Raw genomic sequence first — 18,964 nt, forward strand, 5'->3', positions numbered from 1 at the left:
TGGCACAGAGCACTACTTAGGTGTCAGAGACAATGTGGCCTAGGAACGACCATCACTCTTAGCGCCTGGCTGGAAGATCAGCTGTGGCACTGAAATCCAAAATGACCAAGAATATGACCAGAAACGACCAACCTGCCTAAAATAAGAACACCTCCCATGGCTAGGAGCCAAGAGTTAAGCCAATGGCCAACACAGTTCATGAGAGGAAAAGGCCCAACCTCTCAAAAAGACTCTCAAAGATGGAGTCGGAAAAAAAAAATTAAAAAAAAAGGAGAATTGAGGTTTTTTTCCCCACAAATGGTGAGCAAATGCTGTCATCTACAAGCCTCAGAAATCTTTCAAGGCATGTCGGATTCCAACAATCCAAGATTTAAATGGTGAGAGGCTCCGCACAGAACCTGTGTGAGTCTCTGACCAAACCAGAACTCTGAAATCAGAAGCAGCACCATACGAAAATGCAGCAGGCATACAAGTTATATTGGCTGGAATGCCCTACTGACTGCGTTTACTGAAGCCTGAAGGGATGACTGCTCAGCAGCAGCTGGATAACTGCAGGCGATGTAGAGTGAAAACATGTCACCCTATAGTTCGAGAATCTAAACTCTTTCAAGAAAGAACATGATTACTTCATCGTAACATTCAGACATTTTTACTTTTTAACAGAACATAGAGGACTGTGCCATTTCTGAAGCAGCTGTGCCTAACAGTATTTGTTTCAGTTTACGACAGTAAAAAAAACAAGCCTTTTTGATATAGCATATGAGGATGCTAAAAAGTGGCAATACTGGTCAGTGGACATGACAACGTTATGTGAGGTGGAATTTTTCAAGGAGCTGTAAACACTATTCTAAGATGGAAAGAAAAAAGAAAAAAGGAATACACTGCTTTCTGTGCAGCTGTAAAGAGCTATAAGTTCCTTTCTCAGTTTTAAGGGAAACGGTACTGCAGACCTCTGTTATAATAAGCAAGTTTTTCTTTAGCCCCTGATAAACAAAACCAAAACAAATTCTCCTTTCCTCTTAAAAAAGAAAATACAGTTCATATAAAAAACACCAGAAACCTCTGTGAAAACACTTCCAGGTGGGAACAAATTTCAAGGCAAAATTGAGAAACATATTCAAGGCAGACTAATTTTCACCTCTTCAAGTGCAAGTTGCATAAATTTCAACTCCTCAGACTCCCACCCACTTACCAACATCCATCTGTATTCCTTCAATCAGTTTAACAGTACAGTCACCTGCCTTCAGTGAAATCAAAAGTGGAATAATAAATGAAACATGGGAGAGAAAAGGTAAGCAAAGAAATTCTGCACAAGAGTATATATGATTTCACATTAATTCATCTGTGACTATCTTACAAAGCAGCTTTCCAGCATGGAAATTATTTCCAGTTCCAATTATTTACATACCAACACGTTTTATAGTAACAGCCTGAAACATCAGATTTTAAAAACAAGACTCTTATAAACCATAATCTAGATGTCATGACTGAAAGACAAAATTAAGCAAACTTAACAGAACAAAACAAAAACTGACAATTTTTTTTTTTTTTCCAAAAGAAGTTTTTAGCCATATCAGCTTCGTAAGGAGTGTAATGCTGGAATGGCAAGGTAAGAAAAGAGATGGGGTACTGCCCCTTTTGGAAGGAGCACAGACAGACTGGCAGCAAAAAGGCAACTGATAGCTAGTTCAGGGAGGGATAGAACCTTCCCCCCCGTGACAAGTTTATTATGAGACCATACTTAGTCACCACCACTGAGTATCTGAAAGATTAAGAAGTGTTCTTTTTCTTTCTGCTTATTTTGCAGGTCATACAAGTTTCTTCTTTTATTTATATTCCATCTTTCTCTACTAATGCTCTGACTTGATGAAACCTTCAAGCTGATTTTGAATCGAGCCAGTTCTGCCCTTGCTAACAATTAGGCATATAGATTCAACCCCCCCCCCCCCCCCCCCCCAAAAAAATGCACGTCCCAGGCTGCCTGAAGACTTTCATTATTTTATTAATCACTTTAATAAATATCAAAGACCATTTGTACTTGGCAAGTATAAGATTCCCCTTCCACCCCTTCTCTTTTAGGGCCATGGGTGAGGTATTTTATGGAGAAGGAACTACAACATCAATCTAATCCCTGTATTTCTGTCATAAAATCAAAGTTCCTATTCAAATTAGGAATGTTTTATATGGGATGCTCACGGTAATCAATTCCCACAGATGCTAATAAACCTGCATTACTGAATGCAGAGATATGTGCGCGTGTATTCAAGTGTTACTCTAAGTTTGTTAAATGACAAACAGCACTAATACTGTTCCTTTTTTGACAGTCTTCAGTAGTTCTTTAAGAAGCCTTCACTGCAGAGAGTAATGTAACATAATGAAACACCCCAAAACATAAATCTGTGAAGCTGAATATTCTGACCTTAAATTGTTCTACTGATATCAGTTACAAAGTTCTAATTCAGACAGGAAATGTGGAAAAACACCAAGAACAGGGTAATCCCAAAATACATTTTTTCCAAACATTTGACATTGACCCCAAGTTAGCATTGTGGGCACCTGTCATTTTTCAAAGAATTAAGTTAAAAATCAACTTAATTTATGTTTGATAATTCTGCCTCGTGTGCCACCATTCTAATTTCAGCCATATGCAGTCTCCCAGCCCTTCTATTTCATCTTTTTCCACTACAACTTTTGGCTCTCTCCACCCAGTGCAGCTTAATGCATGACTCCACAGCTACCCTGTGCTCAGCCTCACAGATTGAACACGTGCCCTTAAAAGCAGCTTTACACTCAGATGCAGTTAATGCTGGGGGACTGGCCATAAATCACTCTATGTACATTTCTAGAGAGCTCCTAAGTCTACACCAATATCTTAAGGCCAATCTTCTCTAACAGATTTCAGATCTTCTGGCCATCAACACACCAACCAGTTATCAAAGAGAAGTGACCAAATGGTGATTTTCAAGTACACTATATGGACAAATAGCAAAGTTGTTAAAAAACACTGTACACAAATAGCTTGATAGATCAGTTGCCCTTTCTTAAATTCAATAGGTGCCTGATTTGTCACGATCCTTGCAAGTAGAAAAGTTCATTATTTACCTTTTTATTGTGTCATAGCTAAGGTGGAGTTCAGAATGTCTGCACAAAGCTTTGCTGATAAACTAAAACGTACTTGGTCTCCAGGTGACGTTTCAGCCACACCAAAGTTTGTTCAGCAAACAATCCACCTGCACCTCCACATACAGATTTGCAGAAGAGTTCTGAAGAGGACACTCAGGAGGAAATTGGAGTCTGGTCCCTATTTCCAAAGCATTGTGTACAATACAGAAACAATTGTGTGAACATGAAAGCAAGCCCAGATGTCCCTTTGCTCAGCTGAGTGACCCGGTAATGAGGCTTGAGCGTTACACCCCTTTTTGTCTCTTTTCACCCAGAAGACACACTCCTCAGCATTATCTGCTCCAAATTATGTTACAGCTTGTCATTTATGACACACTTCTGAAAGATGCAGGTGCGGGCTGGAACACTTTCAGGCTGAGGGAAGAACAGTAACCAAGTCTCTCACTTTCTTAGGAAGTGCTCTCAACTACAACAAACAAGTGCATGCCTATCTTTTGTAACAGAGACGATCCTATTACATCAAGAGTCCACCCACAGAAGAGGGATCAGTGCTGGGGATTCTCAGTGTACACAGCTGCCTATACTCTAGAGATCAGAAATTCAGACATACTACTTTGCTAATATGTTCACTTTAGCCATCTAGAAATCCCAGTGAAATGCAGGATGACTGAGCTTTACTGTGTTTTTTAGCATAGGAAATAAAGCATTACATTAAAGGTTAAAGCAGTAGAGAACTGCCAAACTGATTTCCTGAGTTGCAGATGCCTTTTTAATCACCTCCAGGGCAGCACTGGACAAAAATGATTCTCTAAATCACAAACTTCACCGGCAACATGCCAAGAAAACATCATGTTTGGCAATGAGAAGCAGCACAGCGGAAAGAAAGCACTGGGAATAATTTTAACCAAATTGCTCAAGCCATGTCAAATACGGGAAAATAACATTTTGTCACTGAGCACACAGATCTCTTTTCAGACAGATGAACTTCTCAAGAGAGGTCCTATAAAAATCCCGAAGTTGACATTAGAAACAAACAAACAAAAATCAGCCTTTCTTATGCATTAATTCTTAAGCCTTAGTTAAGGGCAATTTTTAAAACAGTGACAGAATCTGCTCTATTCTGCATCATTGTGGATTTATAATAATTCTGGTGAAGTTAATGAGCAATTGAAGCTGGAGAATGGGCTTTTGTTCAGTGTTCAGAGACACAAAGTCAAAGAATCACATGCAGTGACAAGTCACTCAAACTCTCCTATATTTAGAACTTGTTATATGCATTTATATTCAGTATGGCTGTGTAAGGGAGTATATATTAGGCAAAGCTCTATTTTAATCTCTACTAACTTACTAGTGTACTTTTTATGGACCTTCTTATGCAAGCCAGATCAGCCATTTGTCTTAAAATCTGGCTATGCAGGTAGCTGCATCCCCTGATGAAAGATGTAGTGCTTAAAACTCATTATACAACGTAACCAGAGGGCAACTGGGGTGGAAAAAAAATAACGTCTTTATGTCTGATGAATGGATGGATAGAAACTATCTGACAGTTAAGTGTCGTCCTGTCACTGAATAAACAAACATGACACCAACAACAGTTCTCTTTTACAGCTGCAACAATAGGGGAAATACTGAAGGTCAGCCATCAGTCACATCAATATTTGTGTTCCACACAGAACACAGAGCAACATAATGTTAAGTGCGAGTGAAAAACGTGTGTTTGTAAACAAATCAACTTCTGTGAGCTACTAGCACGGGCATTAACAACTTCCTTATGGTACCACAGAGCTGTGCTAAAGGCAGCCTTTCCATACATTACATATGAGATAGTAATATGTTTTTTTTTTTTTTTTTTTTTTTTTTTTTTTTTACCATTCACTGTTATGGATTAAAATTTAATAGAATTTGAGTACAAAATGGAAGATACAGGAGAGCCATTTCAAATATTTATCAAACAAGCGACTATTTATGATACTTCAGCCTACTAATGCACTGTTCTCACTGAGTACTTCAGCACACAAGACAGAAATAAAACGTTTTGCAACAAGTTGAAGTTCTAAATGAATGCTGATTGAATATATATGAAATATACATTCTCTAGTCATCTATCACTAGAATTAGGCTAAAAAAAGGCTAAATATTCTGAATTTAAATCTGTTTAAAAGTCAAATAATCTAATACTGAGATGCAAGTAATATAGGCATTAAAATATATCCTAATGAACGTGATTTTTCACTCTAGTGACTGGATACAACAAGAGAACAAAACATTTTCTTCCATAAAACCAAGCAATTTTAGCTACATTCATGGCGTTTCTTCCACTTCGGCTGATATTTACAGACTTAATCTTATACAAACCTTAAGAAAAACAGTAGTTTTGAAAATAATTGACTGTGTTTGTTCTACAGATAATGCATAATTATAAAAACTGATTTTCTCTCATCTTATTAGGAAATTTAGTCATACGCAAGATCAGAAACAGATTCATGTAGCGTATTTCATCAATAATATACCGGATACTGGCAAGAAATCTAGACGATGATCAACACATGCACTACTGAAAGTCTTTAAATTACCTTTATTTAGCACTAAGTATGGTTTTCTTTTAATTAACATTTTTATCAGACCACTCCTAAAAAAAAAGGAATTGAATTAATTCCTTTTGATGTGTAGCGTGGCTTAAGTCTAAGCCACACTACATTCTGAAGACAAAGTAGGAATTTTCTTTAAAATCGCTATCCATAAGGGAGGTACCATAATTACCAGAGAACCTCACCATGCAAACACCAGTTCGGTGTGATCATGCACTGACACCTAGTGCATACTTGCAGTTAAGAAATGCTGCTGCTGCTTTTCTAATTGCCCATGCAGGACAAATGGTACCAATACATTCCTGCTGACAAGGCGTTCCACAGATGGACTTTAGTTTCCTTTTTCTAATTAGAGACACATTAGGGTGTGTAGTATTTCATACACAAGCATGAAAGCACATGTAGTATAAAAAACATGTATGTCCCCATACATGAACGACTACCTTTGTTTTCCACCCACAACGACAGACTGGTGAGTAGTGCCCAGCACCCCAACGAAGCCATGCAGACAACGAAGTTCCCAGGGCCGGACCAGGGCTCTGCACACCTCCTCCTCTACACAGGGAGGCCGAGGGCTCCCATACAGCGAAACTACTCTGTTTCCATTACGGAGCAGATGGTGATAGAGATGAGCTGAAAAGCCCTTAAACGTGAACAGCACATGCTGAGGAACAACAGAGGCTGCAACCGCAGGATTTATAGCCCAGAACAACCCAGGGTCAGTGACCGCATCGTTGCATTGTTGTCTCCTCTGCTGCAGCTCAACAGCGAGGCAGATGCCAGCCACCTGACCCACTCATCCTGCTTTCCACACAACCACCAGCCCCGCAGCCTCTCCACATACAGCGGAAGAGATCTGAGATTGCAACTCAGAACTCTTTCTATTCTTTAGTCGCATGTAAGGGATTCTTTCTCCCAAACTTTACACATTTCTCAAGCATAACACCTGAGCCAGCAACTACCTTCTCTTGAATTTTCAGGGAGCACTGGACAAATGGTTCAGTGAAAAACTCTGCTGCCTAGTATTACAAGCAACATCGGAAAGGCAAATATCAAAATAAACCGTCAAGCTAACAAAAATGAGTTTGTTTGTTTCCAGAGGTGGTACCTGATACACTACCAGATGCTGTCAGTCACCATAAAGCTTTGCATACCCATGTTCAAATTTTGAATATTCATATCCTGATTTTCTTGAATTCCCAAATGTAAGGATGCCCAAAAGTCGTGTAAAACGTTCTGAATGACACTGCTGCAGGCTGTAAGCTACCATTTAACCTTAGTGTTGAACTGATTCAAGAATTGTTCAAGAGAAGGGCGACGCAGAAGTCCAAACTACACACACCTACCTTGTTTAATCTATTTACTAGGGGGCCAATAAAGGAAAGAGAAAAAAAAAAAAACCAATCATTTCAGAAATTTTAGGGCAGTTTAGGCTTCATTTGAGAAACCTGATGCTGCCTCACAGTAGTCATGCATGGGTCTGGGTGCGAACCCTGGTTTCTCTCTCACACGTATGCCGCTTACTTTGATGCAAGCTCAGACACACGCAGGCGACAGCACTAGTGAAAGGTCTTTCACAAAGGGGTGTCTCTGAGCTACCCCAAGAAAAGGAACGCTGGAGGAAGCAGTGGTGCCCCGCCACCTCCATCACCCACACACTGCTGCCAACGGGGAATCTTCAGACCTCAGGACCAGCATTCGGGAAGCGTCAAAGCTCTAATCATGACCCTGAGCTTTGCCCTCAGTCTTCCTAAACTATTTTGAGCAAAGCCATCAGTATATTCACCTGAAAAGGTGAGGGGTAGGTATACACATGAAAACACATACAAGATTACCACCACTATTCACAAATTTTAGTATGTGAATTATGTATATTATTTTAGGACTCTTGTATTAAAGCATCTAAGTCCATTTTAAAAGTACCTGTTTTATCAATTCATCTTGGAAACAGTGTCCATCAAGCCAAAGTAGATACTAGTGAAAGCCAATGCAAATCCTGAGCAGCTTTAACTCTCAGTATTTTATATGCATATATGATGTTTACAAATGTGGCTTCTTGTTTGTCAGGACCCCACTTGGAAGATGTTTTCCAGGCTATAATTACAATAAGCCATTACAAATTTTCTACCATCTCCTATACTATGACAAAAATGAAAATTGGTAACCATGTTCCTGACAAAAAGGAATTCACATTTACATGTAATCATACAAACAAAACATAGATTATTAAAGGGGGGATGGGAGCAGGACACCAGGGAGCCTGATCAGCTCCTTTCATGGATCAAAATTGCTTCTGTAATAAAGAAAATGTATACCCCCTCAAACCATACACAGTGTTCTGTTTTGCAGATCAAAAATCCTTGTTGCCATGGGAACTGCAAAAAAGTCAGTCATGACATAGCAAGGCTGTAACAGAAACATGTCTGCTGGGAAATTACCACTAGTCCTGGTTTTCTTATCAAAAATGCTTGTGTTATTTTCAACCTGAAAACAAAATGCTTCCTCAGATCTTACTTCCATACTCTCCCCTACAAGTATCTAGCAAATTTCCACTAAAAATGATATATATCATATCAATTTATACAGAATAAGGTAAGCAAAGAACGGTTTAAAAAGATGTACTATGTACAACATAAGAATACCAGCTTGCACATTTCTTTCCCAGATACACTTGGTACAAAACGTGCACTCCTGATTTACATTGCTCAGTCTATCTGTGCACAGGAAAATAAACAGATCTTTTTTTTTTAAAAAAAAAAAAAAAGACTAAAGCACTTGGTAAGAAGCACACACAAGAAAAAGAATATTGCATAGAACAGATTACATAAAGCAATATTTACAATGCAATTGTTTAAAGCAGTATTTCAAGGTTACTTATACATACAGTTTGCTTTTGTACCTGTGTTCTCACCAGGTAACAAAAATTAACGTTTGATTGCTAGAATAGAAAACCATCCCTTTTGAGAATGCTGTTGACACTTCAAAGCAAAGTGAAAAATCAGAGTCATGCAATTCCCACTTGAACACAAACAGCTCCCAGAAGCGTGAATAAAACAACAACAACAACAAAAATGCTGATCAAAGCATCCATGTAATAACATGGAATTCACAATGCAATCAAACATACCCTTTACAGCACCCCATTATAATCTTACAGAAATGCTAGACTTATTTTTCTGTCAAGCATGTGTAATGATGTAAAGTGTCTCGAGAACACCACACAAAAACTGTTAAAATTAATTGACCTCTGTGCTGGTCTGTAGCACAATGAAGTGGGGAAGAACCCTGGAGAAAACAGTTTTGCAGAACAGTATCTGCAGAAATTGCTTTTGTATGTAGAAGTAGTCTCTCTCTAATTATATACGTATATTAAATACATCTTTGTTTTAACACAGCAATTACTTAAACATCAGATTATAGCAAAATACTTCTAAAAGAAATCTTGGAATCTAAGTGCAAGTGTAATCTGCAGACTGGCTCACAGTTTTGGATAGTTCTGAAGAGCTGTTATCTAGGAAATAAATTCTTTGTTAACTGTTCAAACCACACTTGCTTATCAGGCTGCACATTATACAGAATATAGGACTACCAAAACCAATTAGTTTGATTAACTCTTCATTTCATGCCTCATGGAGTGCAGATTTGGGTAGCTATCTGGAAACATAGTCATGCCCCCTCTCCTTCTTGTCTTGGTCTGCCTAGCCTGGCACAGAACCGTGCAGGTCTCATGAAGTCCTCGGACAAGCCATCAAACTGCTGAGGGCGATCAGAGCAGTGGGAGTCATCTCCAATGGAGACTGAACTCATCCAGGAAAGGCAACAGGTTTTTTTTTCATGACAAAGCCATACAATAAACAGGATAGTTGAAGGACGGAGTAATACCTGCATCTTTACTAGAGCTGGAAAATTTGCAAATATATTTAAACCGAGCTTAAGAAGTCAAGTCATTTACAACAACAAAACGAAAGAGTTCAGTATTCAATACTTGGTATTGCAATATTTATAATGCCATATACAATATATATAATACCATGTACAATACAATAAATTTATATTCACAATAGCATGGCATTATTCATTTGATAAACTGGTGAGGAAGAACAACTGTGGACTAACAAACCAACTAATGTAACTAATGAACTGATACAACACCACAAAGTATACTACAGTAACAGTAAACAATTTTTTAAAAGGAAAATAAAACAGGAAAATATTTAATCTTCTAGATCTTATCTGTGTATATCAACTCTTCACTTAAAGCTGCATCTATTTGATGAGTCATTATTTCAGTAATAAGGATGCTCGGCATTTGTCAGATTCATACAGCCATTAGGCAGACATCTTCGCTGCCAGGGTCATCAAGCCCCCCCCTTTTCGTCAGTTCATTGTTCCACTAAATTAGTCACTACCAACCACCTGTAAATATGCCCCTATTTACATTTCACTATTAAATAAGTAAATAAATAAAAAGAAGCCACGGCACGGTTCAGTCCCACTCACTCCCCTCTCCATCTTGCACAAACACATTGATGCGTTACATCAGCGCGGTGGTTACAGGGTAACATCTGCCTGTGGCTGGGCGCTGCTACTCCTGCTACCGGACTGCCAGCGTCACAAGCACAAAACCAGGCTGCGTTCAGATCATCGGTATCCTCTTTACAAGGCTTTTTGTTTTTAAATTACACCAATTTACAATAGTGGACATGTGTAATCACAACACAATTACAATATCCTGCAGTTGTTATTACTTATTTCCCCCAGCTATTGCTATGCAATCACAAAGGCAGTAAATTATTTAATATTGTCTTTAGAAGGACCTGTCAGAATCTGAAATCTAAACAGTAAGGCATAAGTCAGCAATAAATTCACAATAATATAAAACTGCAAACTGCAAACACTCCTCGCTGAATCACGTAAATAAGGGCTCCTGTAGCGTGAAGATGACAGCCAGTATCCGACTGCTTGATGTTCCTGAAAGTGCCTGAGACTGGGCCCACTTCACTCAAATTGTGGACAGATTTCCCTAATATCAACCAACATCACACCACACACAGGTGAAAGCTGTGTTTCTTTCAGGGTAGATAAAGTAAATGGATCTGAAGAGCTATGCTTAGGATCCCTGTGATCATTGTGAAGTAAAGGATATTTAGTCATAAAGATAAACAGAAACCATCTCTGAAGGTCTCAGTTTTTTAATCCATTTTCTATCTTAAGCACACGATAGCTGCAATTTTTACTGACTTGTCTTCAACTAGTGAGGTACGCTGCCGGGCTAGCCTGAACCACGCTTCACAGGATAAACACCACAAAGGTAAAATACCGAAACAAATCAGCAGCCAGGAGCAGGCGTACAGGACGGGCAGCCCCCTCCTTGCAGCCAGGCTTTAGAGCAGGGTTTCAGAGCCCACAGCTCTTGGAGCTTGCTGTCCTCTGACAAGAGCAGCACAGAGGCAGTCCGGGAGCCACCACAGCGCCGCCTCAGCACCGGAGCTCACGTACCTTTCTTTATTCGCCCCAACGCCTGCCAGAGTAACAACGCAAAACGCTCCGGCTCCTCACACCATCACGCCTCCCGCCGCACTGACGAGACAAAGGCGGCCAACTCGGACTTCGCAGCCGTTCGGGGCGGCGCTCGGCGCACAGCGGCACGGAGCGCTGCCAGAGCCGCCGGGCACGGCACAGCACGACCCGGCTCGCCTCGGCTCCTCCAGCCCGCTCCCCCCGCCACCTGCCCTCGCCTCGCCTCGCCTCACCTCACGCCGGTGCCGCCGCCGCCGGCCGTCGGGCTCCAGCCGTTGGGCTCGCGCCGCTTCGCGCCTCCTCCACGCGCCGCCCTGGCGGGGCCGTTGGGCTCGAGCCGCCGCTGCCAGGGCCGCCCCCGGACGTGCCGCGCGCACCTCCCCTCAGCCTGGCCCCGCCCGCCTCCCCTGCGCCTCCTCACCTGCCCCGGGCGGCCGCAAGCGGATGCCGAGGCCCCGCTGCCCGCCCGCCTCAGCGCCGTGCCCGAACCGGGAGGGCTGAGGAGCAGCGGCAGGGCAGAGGGACCAGCCTCTGGATAAGGGGGAGCTCGAGCAAAAGCACGCCTGTCTGCTCCGAGCGCGCTGGTAGTGTTGGCGCTAGGCTGCCGGTGCGTACAAATCGCTGCAGGAAGCATGGATTGGTTCTTGAATGGTATCCTCTGTACAAACGTGTGTATCTGCTTATTTTTCACAGCTCTCTTGCCACAAAACCAACGAACCGGTCGTAGCTTTGCTAATTCGGTGATGGGATTTCAGACTTTCTCTCATCTCTTCCTTTCTTAGACACTACCCTGAGCACTGATGTTTTCCAGGCAGAGGGGAAAATCGAATTGCAACGCTGCGGCCTAACAGCTCGCTACAGTAGCGCTGTAACACTGATGTGTGGAATTAAAAATCTCAACAAACCATTAGTGATTGAAAACCGTAAGAGAAGAGATGAAGGAAGCCGTCCTCCTACTCCATTCGGGGCAAAGTCCATTCAGACGTTTTTGCCCTGATCTTGGGTCCACGCTCGGGGGTAAGACACATCACGTATGTGATCAGGTGTGTTCGGTTTTCCTGATGTGCCACAGAGATGTACATGAGTTCAGGCTGGGATCACAAGACATAAAGGCTCTTTCTTTGTGCCCGGAGGAGCAACAAGGTCGAGATTTTGCCTAGCTTTTAATTTGTTCAAGATGGTACTTGAAATTTACAACAGAGAAAATTTCTTTTTAAAAATAGCACTCAAATGTGACTGCAACCTAAAAATTTGGCTCCCCTACTTTCAGTGTTGCACATACTATTTTTTTAAGTCCATGTCTTACAGGATCACAGACAACTGCAAGTGTGTAAATGAACTCTTGCTCATTTTAATACATTGAGAGGATAGTCATACCTTGTAATTAAATAAATATATATATATAATGACAATTTCTTGTTCCTCCATTTTACAGAAAACTGCTTTGTTTCTGTATAGGAAGCACAGGAAGCTTTCCTAGGAGAGAATAAATACCTTGATACAAGGCATTTTCCCAACATACATCCAGACATCTCATAAGGGATTCAATAAAGTTGAGATTCAATTAGGAAATCTGCATGACAAGACTGACACAAGAAATACTTGTATTCTTTCCCCCAAAATGCAAATTTTTTCTCAGGTCCACTGCCACCACACTTGCAATGCCTGTTCTACACCTGTCTTCTGCATTCTTATACCAGCACTTCCACAGGTACGTGCACAACACTTAGTGCATATGCCAGCTCCTTGGCAGTGAAAAGCACTGTGTATAAATTCACCATAGAAAATTAGTATTATTGTGTTTTGAAATTATAATTGCATTTGGCACCCTAAGATTTTTTTTTTTTTAAGTTATGAATTTGATGCTTTAATAGAAGTTCCAGCAAAGTTTCTGCTGGCTTCCACACCCTCATGCCTTAAAGTAAAATAATAAATTATAAATATTTTACAAATTATGTAGAAAACAAAATTTTCCTTACAACACACACACATACACAAAGTTTGATTTCTAAAGTAAAATATCATTGAAATTATACATACTGTTCTGTAGCCTTGGTAGCCAGTTTCTTTAACATCTGATTTTCTAGTTGCCTTAGAATACCTGACATGAAAAAGGGGTTTAGGTATCGTGTACATAACTGTTATCCTACTCTAGAATGGTTTGTAGTAGGATTAATAACCTGATGAGAGTAAATGCAAATCGTAATAAAGATCTTCCTTAAAGCATACAGCTTCAACATTTGACCTTTCACAATTCTATTATTGAGTTTTAGTCACTATTCCCTACTTCTAATATTTTATATATTCACATTTTATTGTCATAGCACCTCTTGAGAGCCAATAATTTTTAGTGATGGAAACAAAGACAGAACAATTGAATACAATAAAAAATGAAGTCTTTATTCTTTTGGCTCAACTGTAATGTGGTTTACTGGTCTTTATGGTAATAGCATTTTCCTGCATGCAGTTCACCGACACACAAGTCAATATTTTTGTAAAAGGAGGAGTCAACATCAAATTTTTGCTTGTGTAAGAAACATAAAATGTCCTGATGTGATCAATTTTACAAGTTTGCTATTTAATCCCTGTGGGAAAAAAAGAAAAAAAAAACATCGTGGATCCCATATTATATTTAGAACAGTTCTAGTGCAGCATGAATCAACAAGAATAAGAATAGTCTATGTAAACAAACACTGGTAAAGATCTCATGAATAAAAAGACTACCTTGAAACTTCTGATGCAGGCAGTGCTAGAATTTTAAACAAATCTTCCCCACCACATTTCAATTACAAGTTATATCTATTTGGAAGCAAGTGCATTTTGGACTCAGTTTGAAACGTATTTCACATTAAAATGTGTGCAAAAATACAGTACTAATAAAAAAGCAGAAACCTAAAGCTACCCCATTCTCTCCTTTGTTTCTTATTTTGTGAAGTTCTTGAATTAAAAAGTGCTATGGATAGAAAGTAATAAAAGTGACAGTGACATCAACCTGAAGATAATTCTCATTTCTTATTTTATGTACAAAACGCTGAAAAATAAAATAAAATGATATTTTTACAATATTTATATTCTCTTAGAAAATTCTATCCATGTATTTTCAACAGATTGAGCAGTTTGCAACAAATCCTGTACAGTCTGACTATACACCGTACAGTATTCACTTAAAATTTTAGAATGCAAAGCAAGAAGCTCTTCAATAGCTGCAAACTATTGCTTGATGTCATGAAAGAATGATGACTGATTGAACAATTTGTTTCACTTAACCACTGAGATATGGCTTCCCATATTAGACTTTTAACAGTGGAAGGAGTAAAATTACAGCAGCAAAGGCAAGATAAACATGCATCAGTGATAGCTTCCAAACTATCTATAATGGTACAGAATACTTTATATTAGCTGTTAAAAGCTTGCAAACTACACTTATTGTGGTACATATTTGATGCAATAAATATTGTGCACAGGTCATTATTTGTTTGCTCAAACATGCACCACAGGATAAAATAACTATTTACATAGACGGTACTTTTTTAATCAACACATACGATGTCAACCTTGCTGAGAGCAGAAGATGGCTAAACAATACTGCAGGGTGAAGCAGAACAACTTCATAATCCTTAAGTTTTGTGTTGTTTTTTTGTTGTTGTTGTTTGTTTGTTTGTTTTTGGTAAATTAAATTTCCCAAGTTCAGGTAAGCTGTTTTCCACAGAAGAATACTTAAAAATGGACTTCATGTCCCTCTCTCAATTTTTTTATGTAGAGTTCATTCAACTACAGTTAAATGACTTATGAAAAAATAAAACATCTGTTCTATTATTGTAGACTCTATGGGACTTTACAGGCACATTAAAATTTGTCTGGATGAGATACTAGATGGATACTGTTATTAAGCACCTCAAAATATAGAGCCACCCTGAAACATGGAAGTAGTCAGACTCTGCTGCTTTGTGCGACGTCATGTTTTTCCATGCATGAACTACAAGTGCAGCATGCCTTCATGCAAATCACTTCTGTCTGTACATTATAGAGAATCCGAGAGTAGAACACCTGGTTCTCATAACCCCTTCCCCAACATAAAACCCATTTACAAAAATAGTCACATATAATAGTAAACAACCTGTGAATTAAAAAATAATAAGTTCACCAACACTGATTTTTGTAAAAATATGGCAAATGTGGCTGTTGAAATGCAAACAGTGGATACAATTTTTATACTGAGTGTTTCATGTTAAACACAGAGATTCATAGGTTCGCACCTTTTTTTTTTTAACCGATCCCTACAGTCTGATTGGCCATTTTATCTTCTCTTCAGCAGTGTCAGCTGGTAATAAAAACAACAACCTCCTGTCAAGATGTTACCCTGTTTTACAGAGTTGCAGTTTGATGACGAGGGGTCACTGTCTTGTTATAGGCACTGACCTTTTATATATATATATATAATTATATATATATTTATATATGTAAAAACTGTCAGTTTGGCATGTACCTCCTACAGGAGTCCTGTTGACACAAATACATACTTTCTCAGGCTGTAAACAGTTTATCACAGAATTCTGTGTTACTTTTTACTTTCCCTGCTGTCTTTACCTTTATCTTCTTTTTCTGATTTGTCTTTCTCATATTTATCCTTGTCTGGCTTTGTTACACTGTCATAGGATGGTGGGGAGGTTGTGGACGGGGTCATATCTGTTTTCTCTGGAGTGGAGTTCTCATTTAGTTTATCCATAATCATATCTTCTTTTGTGGGCAGATCATCTTCATCTTTACCTTTATCCTGATTAAATATACATGAAACTTTTTTGACTTTTTGCCTTAAAAGGTGACGCCTGAAAGCACGTTGAATAACAACAGCAGATACCTCCTCCTGTTTCCGTTTTAATGTGGTTGTGATTGGTTCATAGGAGACTTTAGAAGGATTGGCTGCCATAAAACGATCTTCCATCTGGATTCTGAGGGCATCCATCTCCCCACTTTCCCCCAGGACACGCTTTGTGAAAGCAAACAAGATGTCAAGGCAGTGAATTCTGTCACCGCTTACCATGGGCAGATCCATTGCAATAAGCTGGACTTTGTTTGGTTTTGCTATGAGAAGAGGAGGATCTAACGAAGCTGCAAAATCTGATAGTTTACTGAACTCTATGAATTGTGTTGCATCTGGATCAAACTTCTCCCAGACTTCATAGAACATCTCAAAGTCATCCTCGCTCAGGGGCTCAGCACTTTCCTCAGTAGCAACACTGAAGTTCTCCAGAATCACAGCAATGTACATGTTCACCACTACCAGAAAGGATATGATGATGTAGCTGACAAAGAAGAAAATCCCAACGGAAGGGTTGCCGCAGTCGCCTTTAACAGAGCTCCCCGGATGATCTTTGTGAGGGTCACAGTCCGGCTCCCCACTGTTCAGAATTGGGGCTAACAAACCATCCCAGCCAGCAGATGTGGTGATTTGAAATAGGCAGATCATGCTGTTGCCAAATGTTTCAAAGTTGAACATGTCATCAATCCCAACTTCCCTCTTAACGTAGGCAAAGTTGGACATGCCAAATATCGCATAGATAAACATGACCAGGAACAGCAGCAGACCAATGTTGAACAAAGCAGGAAGAGACATCATCAAAGCAAAGAGCAGAGTGCGGATTCCCTTAGCGCCTTTAATGAGACGCAGGATTCGACCTATTCTGGCAAGTCGGATGACTCGGAACAAAGTGGGGGACACAAAATATTTCTCAATCATCTCAGCTAAGAACATACCTGTTGAAAAACAAGTTAAATTAGTAAATAATATTATTACATTTAAAAGCTGCTGCTAAAGGTTTATCCTACAAACATTGTAGAATGTTAAGAAGAATAGGAAAATTGCAGAGTCTTCAGAAATTCAGCTTCTGGCCAATCAGTTGTTTTTGCAAAACCTTTAGCATCCATTATGCTAGTGAAATCCGTAAATCCCAACAGAAAGTCTGAAGTAATTTGCAGGATAAGGAAGAACTGTGTCAATGACATTTCTAAGCATTAACTGTATAAATGCATACGCAAACAGACACAAAATGGCAATCTTTTTTAGGACAAACTCGTAACTGTTGTATGTAGAGTTGCAAATGGTGAGATCAGAATAGCTTTCTGTTTAACAAAAATAATGCCAGTTAATATGAAAGATCATACTTATAGCAGCATTCAAATGATGTAATCAAGTTATGGTATTCAAATAAAGTAAGTTCAAAGAGAACTATAACTTATTCACATTTGAAATAATGTGATCACTAGTAATAATGACACAGCAATTCCAAACATAAATAAGCTGATAATATAAGGGCTTCCTAGAACCCATTGAAGAGCATTATAACATGGGCCTCAGTGAAGCAGGAAAATAATAAATATATCCTATTTCCATACAAAATGACAAAATGACAAATTAAAGTTCTGACAATTAAAATGGAACAACTATTGATGAAGTTCTTTCAGGCTTTCTGCTATAGATAAAGAAAAGGTTAGTAGAACCATATATTTATTAAAATGTCTGCTTCAGTTCTGCTTCTTCATTTGCTCACATTAGCGCTGGTGTAAAACCTCTCAGGATCAAATGAAACTCTGCAGGAAGCTCAATATTTTACATTGCTGTCTGAGTTGCTTGCATGCTAGCCTACCCAGAGTCCCACATAGATTTCACTTTTGGATTGAAGGAATCTGTTTTCTCCTGCAACTGCCACTGTTATTTTGTATCAGAATTGCCTTTCATTTATTGATTTCTTTCCATGCTGAGGAATTTCTACTGAATTCAGCATAAGGGTCTAATTTCAACCAATGTAAAAGTAAGAGTGTATGAAACACACGGATAAAAATTTCTTATTTTAATGTTCAGTTATTTTTTGGGTAGTAAGATATCAGAAGACAGAAAAACAGGAGTCAGAGTTTCTAATCACAATGATGAACCCAAATGCAAACAGACTTTACATTCCAAAATTAATTTTCAGTTTCCCCAGAATTATCCATTTCATGAAAATTAATTGTTCTTACCTACTATGGAGAGAATGACAACCACGAAATCAAAAATATTCCAGCCTATAGTAAAGTAGTAATGGCGAAGTGAAATCAATTTCAGGACACATTCTCCAGTGAAAAGTACGATAAACACCAGGTTAATCCAATATAAAATGTTTTCCATGTCTTCACTCTGATCATCTGTTTCTACCATCATTGTGACCATGTTAAGGCAGATAAGTATCATGATACTGATATCAAATGCCTGTTTTGTTACAAAATCAAAGACCATGCCTTGGAATTTGTTCTGGAGGAAAAAAAAATAAGATTCATTATGATAAGCATTGGGTAAAATTTCTTTTTTCAATTGCTACAGATTAACTAAATCTAGTATGAAGGGGATTTTTTGTCTTCTATGAAGTCTTCAACTTGTATGAATTTTCCAGTTTGTACATGTAAACACAAATCAAATAGAAATGCAATTACTATGTTTATAAGCATTAAAGGGAAGATTTCAAAATATGCATGGTGCATTTTTTAAAATTGCAAAGGTGACTTTGCCACCTCAAACCAGCTCACTGTAAGCTTCAGTCACGCAGACTACTGATTGAATGCTTAACTTGACAAAATTTGAAAAAAACAAAGGGAAGGTGGTATGGTAAAGAGGCTGAGAGTTAATAGTGCTTCAATTGTCAGAAAACTTTGGGAAACTTACAAAGTTTTCAAGCACAGAGTTCAGTGCTCTTCATGCCACC

The 18,964-nt window shown here is 39.0% G+C and overlaps 2 protein-coding genes and 1 long non-coding RNA gene across 16 annotated transcripts in view; 1 reads left to right on the forward strand and 2 right to left on the reverse strand.

The window, feature by feature from the left end:
* The window catches only part of CSRNP3 (cysteine and serine rich nuclear protein 3), a 102,130-nt gene extending 90,358 nt beyond the window's left edge, over window positions 1-11,772 (reverse strand). Inside the window, exon 1 of one of the 8 annotated variants that reach the window (XM_080601262.1) lies at window positions 11,653-11,772. The gene's annotated coding sequence lies outside the window, so the exon portion shown is untranslated. Of the gene's footprint in view, window positions 1-11,210; window positions 11,440-11,459; window positions 11,617-11,652 lie in introns of those variants that run through there. The other 7 variants (XM_080601263.1, XM_080601279.1, XM_080601261.1 and 4 more) reach the window with 7 other exon arrangements.
* Window positions 11,759-16,262, forward strand: LOC308198587. Of its 2 annotated transcripts, none has more exons than XR_013954025.1 (3): window positions 11,759-11,899; window positions 12,014-12,942; window positions 16,133-16,262. It is a non-coding gene; the product is annotated as an uncharacterized lncRNA (long non-coding RNA). The 2 variants fall into 2 exon arrangements; XR_013954026.1 differs by having other exon boundaries at window positions 16,051-16,172.
* SCN2A (sodium voltage-gated channel alpha subunit 2) overlaps window positions 13,611-18,964 on the reverse strand; it is a 62,518-nt gene continuing 57,164 nt past the window's right edge. For all 6 annotated transcript variants that reach the window (XM_080601138.1, XM_080601139.1, XM_080601137.1 and 3 more), the window contains 2 exons: window positions 18,246-18,516; window positions 13,611-16,985 (listed from right to left, as the gene is read on the reverse strand). In XM_080601138.1, the coding sequence (XP_080457264.1) occupies window positions 15,790-16,985; window positions 18,246-18,516 (1,467 nt within the window). In that variant the 3' untranslated portion in view covers window positions 13,611-15,789. The remainder of the gene's footprint in view (window positions 16,986-18,245; window positions 18,517-18,964) is intronic.

The sequence above is a fragment of the Anser brachyrhynchus genome, assembly GCF_964034855.1.
Source record: "Anser brachyrhynchus genome assembly, chromosome: 7".
NCBI lineage: Eukaryota > Metazoa > Chordata > Aves > Anseriformes > Anatidae > Anser > Anser brachyrhynchus.